Source organism: Polypterus senegalus, chromosome 18 (genome assembly GCF_016835505.1).
Source record: "Polypterus senegalus isolate Bchr_013 chromosome 18, ASM1683550v1, whole genome shotgun sequence".
NCBI lineage: Eukaryota > Metazoa > Chordata > Cladistia > Polypteriformes > Polypteridae > Polypterus > Polypterus senegalus.
This window is the reverse complement of record NC_053171.1, coordinates 59,946,876-59,963,260: the sequence shown is the minus strand read 5'-3', so window position 1 is coordinate 59,963,260 and position 16,385 is coordinate 59,946,876. Positions and strand designations below refer to the sequence as shown.

Sequence of the window (16,385 nt, the reverse complement as noted above, 5' to 3'; positions counted from 1 at the left end):
CATTCTGCACTAGTTGCAAACGATTTATATCTTTTTTGGGTAGTCCTGAGAGGAGTGCGTTACAGTAATCTAGTCGACTGAAAACAAACGCGTGAACTAATTTCTCAGCATCTTTCAGTGATATAAGAGGTCTAACTTTACTTATGTTTCTTAAGTGAAAAAATGCTGTCCTAATGATCTGATTAATATGTGATTTAAAATTCAGATTACAGTCAACAATCACCCCTAAGCTTTTTACCTCCGTCTTGACTTTTAATCCTAATGTATCCAGTTTATTTCTAATAGCCTCATTGTATCCATTATTGCTGATCACTAAAATTTCAGTTTTCTCTTTATTTAACTTGAGAAAATTACTATTCATCCATTCTGAGATACTAGTCAGACATTGTGTTAGTGAATCAATAGAATCAGGGTCATCAGGTGCTATTGATAAGTACAGCTGTGTGTCATCAGCATAGCTGTGGTAGCTCACGTTGTGCCCTGAGATAATCTGACCTAACGGAAGCATGTAGATTGAGAATAACAGCGGACCCAGGATAGAGCCTTGTGGAACACCATATTGGATATCATGTGTCTTCGAGTTGTAATTCCCACAACTAACAAAATATTTTCTCCCTGTCAGGTAGGATTCAAACCAATTTAAGACACTGCCAGAGAGGCCCACCCATTGACTAAGGCGATTTCTAAGAATGTTGTGATCAATGGTGTCAAATGCAGCACTCAGATCTAAGAGGATGAGAACAGATAAATGGCCTCTGTCTGCATTTACCCGCAAGTCATTTACTACTTTAACGAGTGCAGTTTCTGTGCTGTGATTTGTTCTAAAACCTGACTGAAATTTATCAAGAATAGCATGTTTATTTAGGTGGTCATTTAACTGCATAATGACTGCCTTCTCTAGAACTTTACTTAAGAAGGGCAGTTAGAGATGGGTCTAAAATTTTCAAGAGCGAGGGGTCAAGATTATGTTTCTTAAGTAGGGGTTTAACTACAGCAGTCTTAAGACAGTCTGGGAAGACCCCAGTATCTAGTGACGAATTTACTATGTCAAGAACATTATCAATTAGCACGCCTGATACTTCTTTGAAAAACCTTGTTGGTATCGGGTCAAGGACGAGGTGGAGGGTTTTAATTGAGATATTATTTTTTGTAAATCAGGTAAATCTATCCTAGTGAAAGAGTTTAATTTGTTTATAACAGGATGTTGGGGTTTAGGGGATCCTTAGTGTTGGGGAGATATACTATGTTATTTCTAATATCATTATTTTTTGATTGAAGAATACAGCGACAGCCTCACAGGTTTCACTGGAAGCACTTAGGAGGCATTCCTTTGAGCTACCTGGGTTTAGTAGGCGATCAATTGTTGAAAATAAGACTCTAGGATTACTAGCATTGTTATTTATAATATTAGAGAAATAGCAGCGTCTCTCAAGACGGACAGTGTTATTGTATTCTGTTATTTTGACTTTTAATATTTCGTGGTGGATAGTAAGTTTACTCTTCCTCCATTGACGCTCAGCTCTACGGCATGTTCTCTTTAAATCAGACACTCTTTGGGTCTTCCATGGTATACAATGCTAGAAGATTTTTTCACTGTCTTTTCAGGTGCAACTATGTCAACAGCAGCTCTCACTTTAGAATTAAATCTTTCCACCTTACTATTTACATTGTCCTCGCTATTATAGCTGGCACTATAAACGGACTGATTGCTTAAAATGTTTGTAAGTTTTAAAGCTGCTGCCGAATCAAAGAAGCGTTTTTAACAATATGCTTCTCATGAGTGTTTTTATCATTATTTCTATATTAAAAAGTAGAAGAAAATGGTCTGATAGACCAATATCAATGATCTGTTTTATATCAACTTTCAGTCCTTTAGTAATCACTAAGTCTAATGTATGACCTGCTTTATGTGTAGGCTGATTTATGAGTTGTCTCAAATCAAAAGAATCCAGGAGGTTCATAAATTCTTTTACTTTTAGATCACACTGATTATCTATATGAAAATTAAAGTCGCCAACTATTAGGAGTGTGTCATAATTAGTAATTAAAATTGACATTAAGTCAGAGAATTCCTCAAAAAACGACGCGTTATATTTAGGAGGTCTATACACGGATAGTACTAGAACTTGAGAATCTCCATGAATAACAACGGCGAGATACTCAAAGGACTTGAACTTACCAAAACTGACATCTTTACATTTTAATCGCTCGAGTAAATGTTAGCCAATCCGCCCCTTTTCCCTGGCGGTTTGAATGAGTAAAACTGTAATCCGGAGGCAGATTCGATTAAAACTGACGCGGCATCTGAATTCAGCCATGTTTCATTTAGTGCAATAAGATCTATTTTTTTATCACTAATAAGATCGTTGATAAAAAACGTTTTGTTAGTTAAAGCTCTGACATTTAATAGTGCCATATTTAATGTTTCGGAGGTGCAGAGATATATATATATGTATATATATATATACACATATCTCCTTTGGGGTGCGAGGAGCTGTTGCTGGGGGTGCCAGAATCCATTGAGGAAGAAAAATTTAAAACATTATTTGTACAAAATCTTAATTTATCTATCCATTCCTAAATAATTAAATGGGCAGGCTATTTCGTATCAGTGCAATATGCTGCTTGTTAAAACGGATGACTCCTAATCTTACGTGCACTTAGTGCTGCGTGGGTTTTATGAACTATCGTATTTGTTCAAGTTCTATTTAAATTTGAAATATAAGTAATTTTTATTTGGTCGACAGAAATATGTTTAGTAGGAATGAAAGTTAAATTTAATCATCATTGCATACATTTTTCTTCACCATAGAAATTGAAAGACTAAATCCAACTTCCATTCCTACCAAAGATATTTCTGGCGACTAAATAGAACCTACTTATATCCAAATTCGAGCTATTGAGCTGTCGCCTGCCTGCCTGAGTCACCCTCGCTTCCCAGTTACTTTTTACCGTTCATTTAATCTTGGCTAGTCGCGGAAATATTATAACATGGAAGGAGGATTACACCGAGTATGGCTTTACCAAAACAATTATTGATATCGAGTAAAGTATCTATGATTCCTAAAGCTTAAATTGGTGATCTGGTTTTCTGCGTTAACCTCATATTTTTTCATACTGCGAGGGTAAAATGAATCGTTAAGCGCTGATATAGGCCTATATATATTGAATATATTGAAATAGTTTTACTATCAAATAATGCAAACAGTACGCGGCACGTGCTTCGCCCTAATTCTGGGCTCATCAGGCAGTACACACTCACTGCACCCACTCTCGCCAATCGAACCTCAGACGTCAGTGCTAAAGGCGAAGCATCTCATGTTGCGCTATGGTGTGTGGGTTGTTTATTTGACAGTATGCAGATCGGTGTATATATATATTTTTGTAGGGTGTGTCCCAGAGACTTATTAATTGTCATCGCGAAGCAGAGCCTTACTGGAAATTTGAGGCATTTCAATTGAAATGGGAGATCAGAGGGTATAACGGTGATGCCAGCAATACATTCAGAGTGTGGCGCTCTGCTTTTTTTGTGTAGCTGCCTTCACACAGCCTCTTCGCTGCTTTATAAACAAACGCCATATAAAGCCATCACCTTGTCAATTGTGTAATGCGTTTTTTGAACAGGTTTGATGTATGGAAGTGATCACTCGTACTGCGTTCAGTAAGTTTTCGTGAGCTGCTATCTTGTGTGATGTTGCGATGTCTACGGCTTAATTTAATGCTATCTAAGACCCGGCACTTAAAAGTTTCTGGCTGCACTCCGGTTGTAATATGACGGCTGTGCGAGCTCACTTTTGAGAATGCAAGTATAGTTGTCCAGGAGAAAAGCAATCTTGCCTGAAATCAATTGCATCGCTTTTGTAGGGTCTGTCCCTGAGACTTATTACTTGTCATCGCAAGCAGCTGAGCCTTACTGGAAATTGGAGGCATCTGAATTGAAATGGGAGATCAGAGGGTATAAAGGGGACGCGAGGAATACATTGAGTGTGGAGAAACTCTAGAGACAGCGTGTGTATTAACTTGTGGATTTTTCTGTGAGTATTTGGTGGCAGTGTGATGAAGTTGCTTTGGAAGACAGCGTTAGCCGCGGAGCTCAGCTCAGAGCGAAATGAGGTAAATGGGAGGGGAGATGATGACGTGACTCCCCACCCGCCTTAACTGTCAATCCCCCACAAACACAGTCTCTCGGAATTTGCATAAGCACACCCCTTCACCTGCAATTTTAACTTAGTTACAAAGTGATCAAAACTCTCGTTTATATCCTGCGTCCTCTCATTAAACTTGTATCCTGCATTACCCGTGAGCATGAGAAACACCAGCGGCAGCCTGTCTATGAACTTAATTTAAACTTTAAGTTTTACACCGTGCTTTCTTTACAAAGTAGCAGCACTCATGAATATCGTAGTATATGTCACTCTCTCGCTTCTTATTGTTTCGCTGCCTTCTCAATTATATAATGCATGTTTTCTTCAGCACGTTTTTGAGCTCTTCCTGGTTTTCTACGTAGTGCGTTGACAGTCAGTTCACGTGATTACGTGGGAGGCGTGAATGATGTCACACGAAACTCCGCCCCCCACGGCTTTCCAGCTCAACTCCATTACAGTTTATGCAGAAAAATAGCTTCCAGTTCTGACCATTACACGTAGAATTTCGAAATGAAACCTGCCCAACTTTTGTAAGGAAGCTGTAAGGAATGAGCCTGCCAAATTTCAGCCTTCTAGCAAATGGGAAGTTGGAGAATTAGTGATGAGTGAGTGAGTGAGTGAGTGAGTGAGGGCTTTGCCTTTTATTAGTATAGATAGTAAAATACCAAGGCCGCAGCGTGAAATACCCGTGGATTAAATAAAACCTACACAATAACTATAAAAATCGTAATAAATGAACAATGAAACAGCGGAGAACCCGTGAATTAAATAAAAAGTTTGCTTCGTTGTTGAAGCAAGGAAAAAGGAGTTTCTTATATGTCGTTCGTTTTTAAAACAGTGCAGAAGCTGTGAGAAAGCTGTTTCCTTGGCGCTCAGAACGAAAGAAGACACCGCAGTGAACACAGAAGAGAACCCGTGGATTAAATAAAACCTACACAATAACTATAAAAATCGTAATAAATGAACAATGAAACAGCGGAGAACCCGTGGATTAAATAAAAAGGCTGCTTCGTTGGCGAAGCAAGGAAAAAGGACTTTTTATATATCGTTCGTTTATAAAACAGTGCAGAAGCTGTGAGAAAGCTGCTTCCTTCGCAAAGTAAGGAAACGATAGAAGAGACCGCGGGGACGCGGTAAGTGTTCGGCAAGGCAGCTGAAGCGCTGCATTATGGGATCTGTAGTTTATTGTGTTACCAGGGCTTCATATCCCCGGGCCATTAATAACAATAATACAGTATATAAAATGATCTCGCGGGACGGATGTGGCCTGCGGGCCTTGAGTTTGACACATATGGACTAAATAGAACTTGAAAAGATATATTTTTTCGTACATCGAGCCCGCGTGCTATTGTGGTTTTGCCTGCATGCCTCAATAAGTCATCCTCCCTTCGCTCTTACTTTTTTACCGTTCATCTAATGAATACACTGAGTATGGCTTTACCAAAACAATCATTGATGACGAATAAAGTATCCATTATTCGAGTATGTAGATCGGGGTATATATATACATTTATATATACTCGCGTATCGCAGCGGAGACGTGTGTTAAAGAAGCTATGAAAAAGAAAAGGGAACATTTTAAAAATAATGTTACATGACTGTCAATATACAGTAATTGTTTTGTGAGTTTTACTGAGTGTTGCTGTCATCAAGGATTTGATTATCATTATTTCTTTCAATCAGGTTTGTATTTGTAGGATGTGTTGTGTTCAAGTTACATTCCGTGTTTGTCAATCGTTGTAAAGATGACAGGTTTCATTCATCGATTCGTTTCTTACTGCATCAATAAACAGCTCGTCTTCTTCATCTGAGAACCGACACACTGCATGCACGGGTTTTTTTTTTACACTGTCTTCCTTTAGCGGGACATTGACTTTTTCCACCGTGTGCTTTTTTTCCGCAGTAACTGCACTTATGAATATGCTTGTATGTATCAGACGCTTCATATTTTTTTGCTGCCTTCTCAATTGTGTAATTCGTTTTTTTTTCAGTGCTCTTTGGAACTGTTGCTTTTTGTCTGTGCACTGCGTCAGTTCACGTGAGCCGCTCGGTGTACATGCATCGAAGTTTCCCAGCTGTGCTGGTGCCATGTCGTGCTATGTCCATAGCTGTATCTAATGTATCTAAAGTCCCGGCACATAAAACTTTCTCTCGCAGTTTCGCTAAGTTTGTGCCAAACACCACCCTGACCATCTCATCTTCCTCTGCATAAGCACAGTCCTTCACCCGTGAATATTTACCCGTGGCAGTTTGCTATTGGATTGCCGCTGACGGACGGCCTTATATGGGTAGGCACTAAATTACAAACGCCAGCGGCAGCCTGTCTATGATCTTAATTTAAAGTTTAGGTTAACATCATGCTTTGTTTCCGAAGTAGCAGAACTTATGAATATGGTTGTATATGTCACTCGCTCGCTTCTTATTGTTTCGCTGCCTTCTCAATTATATAATGGATGTTTTCTTCAGCGCTTTTTGGAGGTCTTCCTGGTTTTCTACGTACTGCGTGTTTACGTGGAAGGCGTGATGATGTCACACGAAACTCCGCCCCCACGGGTTTCAAGCTCATCTCAATTACAGTAAATGGAGAAAAACAGCTTCCAGTTATGACCATTACGCGTAGAATTTCGAAATGAAACCTGCCCAACTTTTGTAAGGAAGCTGTAAGGAATAACCCTACCAAATTTCAGCCTTCTACCTACACGGGAAGTTGGAGAATTAGTGATGAGTCAGTCAGTCAGTCAGTGAGTGAGTCAGTGAGGGCTTTGCCGTTTATTAGTATATATATATATATATACTAATATATATATATATATATATATATATATTTTAGGCTTAGGCGGTAAAACGGTAATATGGTATCCCGCGGGATCTAAAAATAGCAATGGTGTCAGTTTCAATACCGTTATACCGTCATAAAAACAATGCACTTATATAGGAGACAAGGATTAAATATTAAACATAATTTATTTAATGCCTAAAAATGCCTATGCGATGCGTGGTTGTCATCACGTGACAGCGTGGAGGAGAAAGAGAGAGTTGGGGAAAGATGGTGAGTCGCGCACCAAGTGACCTGGTCTCGAAAAAGAACACAACTTCTGCAGTTTGGCAGTATTTCGGGTTTCGGCCGAACTAGAAGGGAGAGGCGGTAAATACGGACGAGGCAATTTGCAAATTGTGCAACAAAAAGGTGACCGCGAGAGATGGAAATACCTCGAACCTAAGGTCGCATATACGAAACCACCATCCACTCACTGCTGCGAGGATGGACCCGAGTTCACTCAGTGCAACAGTTTCAACTCCTCCCGATGCAGGACCAACAACATTTAGGTCCACCGCCAGTATGCAGCCGATGATAATGGGGGCCTTCGGGAAAGCAACAAAGTACAAAAGGGACAGTGTCCGTTGGAAAACCTGTACTGATTCAGTGACAAAATACTTGGCGAAGGAAATGGTCTCTTTCCACACAGTGGAAAAAAAGTCCTTTACGGACATGGTAAAGGTCCTAGATGCCCAGTACGAGCTGCCTGGACGGAAATATTTCTCACAAACAGCCGTCCCACATTTATATAGTAAAGTTAGAGACAATGTTCAAGTGCTGCTGTCAGCGTCACACAGTTATTCCTTAACAACTGACATGTGGTCGTCAGTTAACATGACACCATATATGTCTTTGACTGTCCATACTATTACACCTGACTGGAAACTTGAATCCAAATGCCTCCAAACTACGTATTTTCCTGAGAGTCATACAGTGGACAATCTTGCTGCTGCGCTCAGAGCTGCACTTCAGGAATGGCAACTTGACGAGAAAAAACTTTCAGCCATAACCACTGACAAAGCTGCCAACATTCATGCCACAATCAGGTCCCTGCATTGGACGTGGCTATGCTGCTTCGGTCACAATCTAAACTTGGCTGTCACAAATGGATTGCATGACCAGAGGCAAAAAACCGAGCGCGCCCTCGGACTATGCCGTAATATTGTCGGGGCCTTTTCACACAGCTGGCAACGTAAGCATGAACTCCACAAGAAGCAAGTGGACTTGGGACTCCCAAAACATAGTCTCATAACGGTAAGCATAAAACGTGCAGAGAATTCCTCAGGGGCAGGGGCTCAAATATAAAAAAAAGGATATATATATATATATATATATATATGCTTTGCATCACATAAATTATATTGAAAAGTAGGCTATATTAAAATAGAAAACCATTTTTTAAATTGTAATTTTTTTCCTGTATTTTTATCAAGTAAATGCAGGCTTGATGCGCATAAGGGACTTATTTAGCCTAAAATAAATGTGCATGCAAATTTGACCAAGTGGAATAATATACGTTAATGGACTTATTTATTTATGCATTCATTTGTTTATTTAGGCCTATTTATTCATTCATTCGTTTATTAACGAATGAATTGGCCTAAATAAAACGAATTTCATTTGTTTATGCCTATTTATTCATTCACTTGTTTATTTAGGCCTATTCATTCATTTAATCATTTATTCATCATTCATTAATTAATTCATCCATCCATCCGTCGGCAGGACTGCGCAACTCGCTGGGGCTCCAAACTGGCAATGGTGGAGCGAATCCTCGAGCAGGCCCAAGCGATCAGACACGTCCTGTCTGATGACAGAAGGAGCAGCCTGTCCCTGACCTGGCAGGACATGGACGTCTTGAAAGCTGTTCACGAAGCACTGAAACCAGTCGGTGACTTCACTGATATTTTGTCAGGAGAAAATTATGTGACCAGTTCCTGTATCCTCCCCATACTACAGCTCTGCAGGGACAATGTGTTGGCTGCGTCAGAAAATGATCCCCAGCTAACAAAGTCAATCAAAACTGGAATTCTAACAAAGCTGGAGGCCAAGTATGAATCCAATTCAGTGCGCAAAATATTGTGAAAATGCACTTTCCTCGACCCTCGTTACCGTGGAGGATATGAGACGGATGACAACGAATTGGCTGAGACCAAGGCTGAATTACAGGCTGAGATCATGAGCTTAGAGGCAGCAAGTCCAGTGGCCATCAGAGTGGAAGAGGGAGAGGAGCAGCCTGCACCCTCACGAAAAAAGATGACTTTGGGGAGTATGCTGCAAAAAAAATCTGATGCAATGGCAGGTCCCGTCGGCACCGTAGAGGACCGAGTTGGAGCTGAAATAACAGCCTACTGTTTGGAGCCAGTTACTCAAGGAGACGAGGACCCACTTCTCTGGTGGAAAAATGCTGCCGGGCGTTTTCCCCAGATGTCACGAGTGGCACGAAAGTACCTGTGCGTCTGTGCCACAAGCACACCATCGGAGCGGGTTTTCAGCACCGCAGGTAAAGTTGTCGGTCCACAACGTGCCCTGTTAAAGCCGGACAAAGTAAACATGCTGGTTCTTCTAGCGAGAAATCTTGAATAGATTGATGCCACTTGCCATTCGTTCCTTTTCGCACTGTGTTTATTTTTATTTAATCGATTCAGGTATTTTTATTTGGTTTACGTTAAAAACGATATTGGAAAGAAGAAGTTTTTGTTTAGGACTATTGCTTTGCAATACTTTTTATAATATGGATGATGTTTATGTTAATTCAACTCTGGTTGACTGTTGTGGGTCTAGTTGCACTTTTTTATAAGCTGCTCATCTTTGTTATTAAAAGTTGTTCAGGCGGTGTGATTTAATTTAATTGATTTGTGTGCGCGTCTCCGCGGAAAAACTGTTCTGGATGTTTATGTTAATTTAATTCTGTTTGACTGTGGTATTTGCACTTTTTTATAAACTGCTATTTGTTGCTAATAAAATTTGTTAATATTGTTCTGCATGTTATTTTGTTATTGTTTCAGTATTAGTGTGTGATATTCAGTTTCTGAACGGTTTAGGCACAAGCCAACAGTTTGGTGACGCTGTCTGAGCCTTACATCACAATTTTTTTATTATTCACGGTAATACCGTATACCGAGGTAAAATAGGGAGGAGGTTTGACGGTATCAAAATTTGGATACCGCCCAACCCTAATATATATATATAAAAGGCAATTTTAGCTCGACAAACCAGAATTTTCCTTAATGTATGCAAACTTCTTTAATGATTATATGAACTTAACTAATTAATGTTGCCTGTTCCTTTTTTGTTAATGACTAGCTAAACATGCAAGTTCATGTACCTTTCACATCACAAAACACTGTGATGTTGGTGCCTGATTTGTCTAAAACATTATGATAATCTCCAACTTAAAATGGACAAACCACTTTAAACAGAGGGAATATGCAGACTACAGACACCACACAACTTGAACTACATATTGCATATCCAGTAGCGGCATAAGCAACAGTCTGGCCAGCTGTTTGCTGGTAAACACAAGAACAACAAGCATTTGAGAAAACAGTTTTCTTCATACATACTTATTATTTTCATACATACTTATTATTTCTGCATCAGGACTCTACTTTTATTTGAAACAGGAGTATCATACAGCTTGCTTCTTCTCCACACAACTGAAGGAGCCTACAAGGGTTTCTTTGGTGACTTTTTAAAAATTTAGTATGGCTGAAAATCAAGATGCAGCATAATATCTTGTGAACAATGTATTCCTGATATTGATTTTCATTTACAGTGCAACCGTAAAGTATTCACAGCGCATCACTTTTTAAACATTTTGTTATGTTACAGCCTTATTCCAAAATTGATTAAATTCATTTTTTTTCCTCAGAATTCTACACACAATACCCCATAATGACAACATGAAAAAAGTTTACTTGAGGTTTTTGCAAATTTATTAAAAATTTAAAAACTGAGAAATCACATGTACATAAGTATTCACAGCCTTTGCTCAATACTTTGTCGATGCACCTTTGGCAGCAATTACAGCCTCAAGTCTTTTTGAATATGATGCCACAAGCTTGGCCCACCTATCCTTGGCCAGTTTCGCCCATTTCTCTTTGCAGCACCTCTCAAGCTCCATCAGGTTGGATGGGAAGCGTCGGTGCACAGCCATTTTAAGATCTCTCCAGAGATGTTCAATCGGATTCAAGTCTGGGCTCTGGCTGGGCCACTCAAGGACATTCACAGAGTTGTCCTGAAGCCACTCCATTGATATCTTGGCTGTGTGCTTAGGGTCGTTGTCCTGCTGAAAGATGAACCGTCGCCCCAGTCTGAGGTCAAGAGCGCTCTGGAGCAGGTTTTCATCCAGGATGTCTCTGTCCATTGCTGCAGTCATCTTTCCCTTTATCCTGACTAGTCTTTTAGTTCCTGCTGCTAAAAAACATTCCCACAGCATGATGCTGCCACCACCATGCTTCACTGTAGGGATGTTATTGGCCTGGTGATGAGTGGTGCCTGGTTTCCTCCAAACGTGACGCCTGGCATTCGCACCAAAGAGTTCAATCTTTGTTTCATCAGACCAGAGAATTTTGTTTCTCATGGTCTGAGAGTCCTTCAGGTGCCTTTTGGCAAACTCCAGGCGGGCTGCCATGTGCCTTTTACTAAGGAGTGGCTTCCGTCCTGGCCACTCTACCATACAGGCCTGATTGGTGGATTGCTGCAGAGATGGTTGTCCTTCTGGAAGGTTCTCCTCTCTCCACAGAGGACCTCTGGAGCTCTGACAGAGTGACCATCAGGTTCTTGGTCACCCCCCTGACTAAGGCCCTTCTCCCCCGATCGCTCAGTTTAGATGGCTGGCCAGCTCTAGGAAGAGTCCTGGTGGTTTTGAACTTCTTCCACTTACAGATGATGGAGGCCACTGTGCTCATTGGGACCTTTAAAGCAGAAGAAATTGTTCTGTAACCTTCCCCAGATTTGTGCCTCGAGACAATCCTGTCTCAGAGGTCTACAGACAATTCCTTTGACTTCATGCTTGGTTTGTGCTCTGACATGAACTGTCAACTGTGGGACCTTCTATAGACAGGTGTGTGCCTTTCAAAATCATGTCCAATTAACTGAATTTACCACAGGTGGACTCCAATGAAGCTGCAGAAACATCTCAAGGATGATCAGGGGAAACAGGATGCACCTGAGCTCAATTTGGAGCTTCATGGCAAAGGCTGTGAATACTTATGTACATGTGCTTTCTCATTTTTTTTATTTTTAATAAATTTGCAAAAATCTCAAGTAAACTTTTTTCACGTTGACATTATGGGGTGTTGTGTGTAGAATTCTGAGGAAAAAAATGAATTTAATCAATTTTGGAATAAGGCTGTAATATAACAAAATGTGGAAAAAGTGATACGCTGTGAATACTTTCCGGATGCACTGTTTTTCAAATTATAGTAGCTACCTTTAAGGAAAGCAAATTGTACTGGACTTTTCACCGTTCTTCACTACCATGTTCTGTCTGGCCACTAGAAAAAGATGGAAATGGAAGTGCAAATGCACAATAAAAAATAAATAAATATAAAGTAGATAGTCTTTATTTAAATATGGGAAATGATCTTAAATCCCACTAAAGTGGAAAGTTTATGTTGTATGCGTGCACTCACCTGGCCCAGGGTAAAGAAAACACTAGTTGTTCAGCCCCTACAGTACCTAGCACAAAGGCTATTTCACATAAAAGAAAAAGAAAAATCATTCTAGGTAAGTAATTACATTGAGTATATGATAGAAATCTGGAAAAAAGTCCTTAACAATACAAAGCTGAGGGTTGTTATAAAAATTTTAATAAGTTAAATTATGATGTATTTCATATTTTTACAAACATCTGGTGGTGTGTCCAAATGGCTTTTAATGCAACTATATATATGTATATATATATATATATATATATATATATATATATATATATGTGTGTGTGTGTGTGTGCAAGTGGATTTAGAAAGTATTCAGATTTGATTAAGTTTAAATGAATGAATTTGCCATTTTTTTCCAACAACCTACACTTAACAACCCATAATGACAAAGTGAAAAAATGTTTTCAGAATGCTTTGCAAATTTCCTTGAAATTCCAAAACGGACATCTCTCACTCATATGAGTATTTAGATGTTTTGCTTTGGCACTTTACATCAGGAGACTGGGTGTGACCGAGTTAGTGAGTGCACAAGTGCATCTTTTGTCTAGGACTGGTGCCTGCCTTGTCGATGGGACATGATCTGTTTTCTTATAACCCTATGATAGATTGGGAGATTCAGAAAAATTGCAGAAAAATAAATTTTTAAATGTAATTATGTTTTGTAGGATGCAGTGGCAGTACAGCTAGAAGAAGAGCGACTAGTCAGAATCACGGAGGTTCTTAAGGAGCTGCCACGGGGTCATCATAGGTAAAAATGGTGTCAGCCTGGTTAATAAAATAGAAAAAGCTGCACTTGTTTATAAGTATCGGCATATTCATAGAAGTTTTGGTCATTTACATTTACTTCCATTTATGTTCCAGGACTCTAGAGTTTTTAATGCAACATCTTGTTCGGATGGCTTCTTTCTCAGCAGAAACGAACATGCACTCCCGGAACCTAGCAATTGTCTGGGCGCCTAACTTACTCAGGTAAGACTGATAAAAATAAAAAGTGAGCAAGTATTGTAATTAAATCAAATGTGCTCTACATGGCTTAAATTTATAACCATTTAAGTGTAACACATTAGAATAGGCACTTTAAGGGCTTATCATCTAACTCATACAAAGCTTTTATAAAAATTATAAATTTTATATACCATTGCAATAACTAAGTGATAAATAGATGTAATTCAAGTGGTAGAGGTAGTCTCATGAACAGATAAAGGGGTGTAAAAAGACCATTATCAATCACACAGGAAAAATGAAAAAGAGAGAATTGGTAATGGAACGCAGCTTCAAGTGCAACAGCAAACCATCAATGAAAAACCTGATGCAGATGTAGTCCAACTTTTTATTTAACTGTCTGAAGCACCATTACAACAACATTTATTTATATAGCACATTTTCATACAAACAATGCAGCTCAAAGTGCTTTACATGATGAAAAAAGACAAAATAAATAAGAATTAAAATAAGGGAACACTAATTAACATAGAATAAAAGTAAGGTCTGACGGCCAGGGAGGACAGAAAAAACAAAACAAAAAAAAAAATACTCCAGACGGCTGGAGAAAAAAATAAAATCTGCAGGGGTTCCAGGCCAAGAGACCGCCCAGCCCTCTCTAGGCATTCTACCTAACATAAATGATCAGTCCTCATTGTATTCAGGGTTCTCATGGAAGAACTTCATGATGACGGTCATGTGGACTTCTGGCCCTTAATCTATCAATGTAGGGACATCACGGTGCTTTGATCAGGTGGTGGTGGTGCAGGTCGCCACCCCAGAAAACTGGAAAAAAGAACAGAAGAGAAAGTAGGGGTTAGTACGGATTTTGAATATGAATACCATGAATAATGATAATTAATTGAATATACAGAACATCAGGATTAAACTAAGATGAGAAAGCCATGTTAAAGTAATGTGTTTTCAGCAGTTTTTTTAAAGTGCTCCACTGTATTAGCCTGGCGAATTCCAACTGGCAAGCTATTCCAGATTTTATGTGCATAACAGCAGAAAACTGACTCACCACTTCTTTTAAGTTTAGCTTTTGGAATTCTAAGCAGACACTCAGTTGAAGATCTAAGGTTATGATATGGAGTGTAAGGTATAAAACATTCTGAAATATAAGATGGGGTGAGATTATATATAGCTTTGTAAACTATAAGCAGTATTTTAAAGTCAATTCTGAATGACACAGGTAACCAATGTAGTGACATCAAAACTGGAGAGATTTTCTTTTCCTAGTTAAGATTCTAGCAGCTGCATTCGGCACCAGTTGCAATCGATTTATGTCTTTTTTGGGTAGTCCTGAGAGGACAGCGTTACAGTAATCTAGTCGACTGAAGATAAAAGCATGGATTAATTTCTCAGCATCTTGCAATGTTATAAGGGGTCTTTTGCTATAGTTCTTAAGTGGAAAAAATGCCTTCCTAGTAATCTGATTAATATGTGATTTAAAATTCAGGTCAGAGTCAATAGTTACCCCTAAATTCTTTACCTCTGTCTTGACTTTTAATCCTAATGCATCTAGTTTATTTCTAATAACCTCATTATATCCATTTTTGCCAGTCACTAAAGTTTCTGTTTTCTCTTTATGTAGTTTGAGAAAATTACTACTCATCCATTCAGAAACACAAGTAAGACATTGTGTCAGTGAATCAAGAGAGTCAGGGTCGTCAGGTGCTATTGATAAGCACAGTTGTGTGTCATCAGCATAGCTATGGTAGCTCATGTCATACCCCGAGATAATCTGACCAAACGGAAGCATGTAAATCAAAAAGAGCAGCGGACCCAGGATAGAGCCTTGTGGGACACCATATAGAATATCAGGGGTCTTTGAAGTATAATACCACAACTTACAGAGAATTTTCTACCTGCCAGGATCCTGCGATCCTTAAACCTGTGACAGGGACAATTCAAGGTGAATTAAACTATAGAAGGGGAATCACCAATTGTCCATGGTAGTAAGCTCATGGCCTTACATTTCGAAGCAAGAGTTAATTTGGTAGTCAGATTAATAAAACAGAATAACTCAAGGTGATGGGTATTAAGCAGGTGCAAAGAGAGATCTAAAAGAAGAGTGTATGAGGTGGTAGCAGAAGTAAAGAAGATAAGTGACATATTTGAGACCAAAAGTCAAACACAGGAGGGCAGTGCCAGACCATGTGGAGAAATGTGTCAGGTGGTTAGGGGTGAGACCCTTTTACAGGGTGATTAAGTAGAGTACAGTAAAGTCTATGCAGAATTCTGATTTGTGGTGTACTGGTTGACTGGAGAATGTAGTATTCTATGGGGGGGTGTAGAAAGACTTCTGGGCACAAGACAATTCAAGGGGGAGGTTTGTGAAGAATATTTTGAAATCATACTTAAACTTATCTGAAAACTAATAAAGAACAGGAGCCATATGCTCACACTTTCATGTTAATAATGGTCCTTTCTGCTAGCATTTTGAGTTATCTGCACAGTGATATTAACAGCCTGTAATTAAAGGATTACAGTGGTTAGTTTTACATGAAATTACATTTTCTGTGTTTTGCACAGTGGAAAAGCTTTCATTTCCTGTATTTCTTAGCTGAAAGAAGGTCTGGGACAGGGCAGTAATGTAAGTGCTAAAATATAGATTAGCATTAAGGAAAATGACAAAGCAGTGTGCAGATTCAACAAAATCACCACTGACCATTGGTAATTTTTACTAATCAACTGTTTATTTTATGTTTACCGTAAATAGAAGCTGACACGATTCCAGTAGTGAATGTCCTGGTTTGCATTTTACATTTC

General features: G+C 39.1%; 1 protein-coding gene across 1 annotated transcript in view; it reads left to right on the top strand.

Annotated features, from left to right (window-relative positions):
* The window catches only part of LOC120518769, a 122,178-nt gene that overhangs the window by 64,542 nt on the left and 41,251 nt on the right, over nt 1-16,385 (top strand). Inside the window, exons 5-6 of the mRNA XM_039741723.1 lie at nt 13,295-13,377; nt 13,491-13,598. Coding sequence (XP_039597657.1) covers nt 13,295-13,377; nt 13,491-13,598 — 191 coding nt within the window. The remainder of the gene's footprint in view (nt 1-13,294; nt 13,378-13,490; nt 13,599-16,385) is intronic.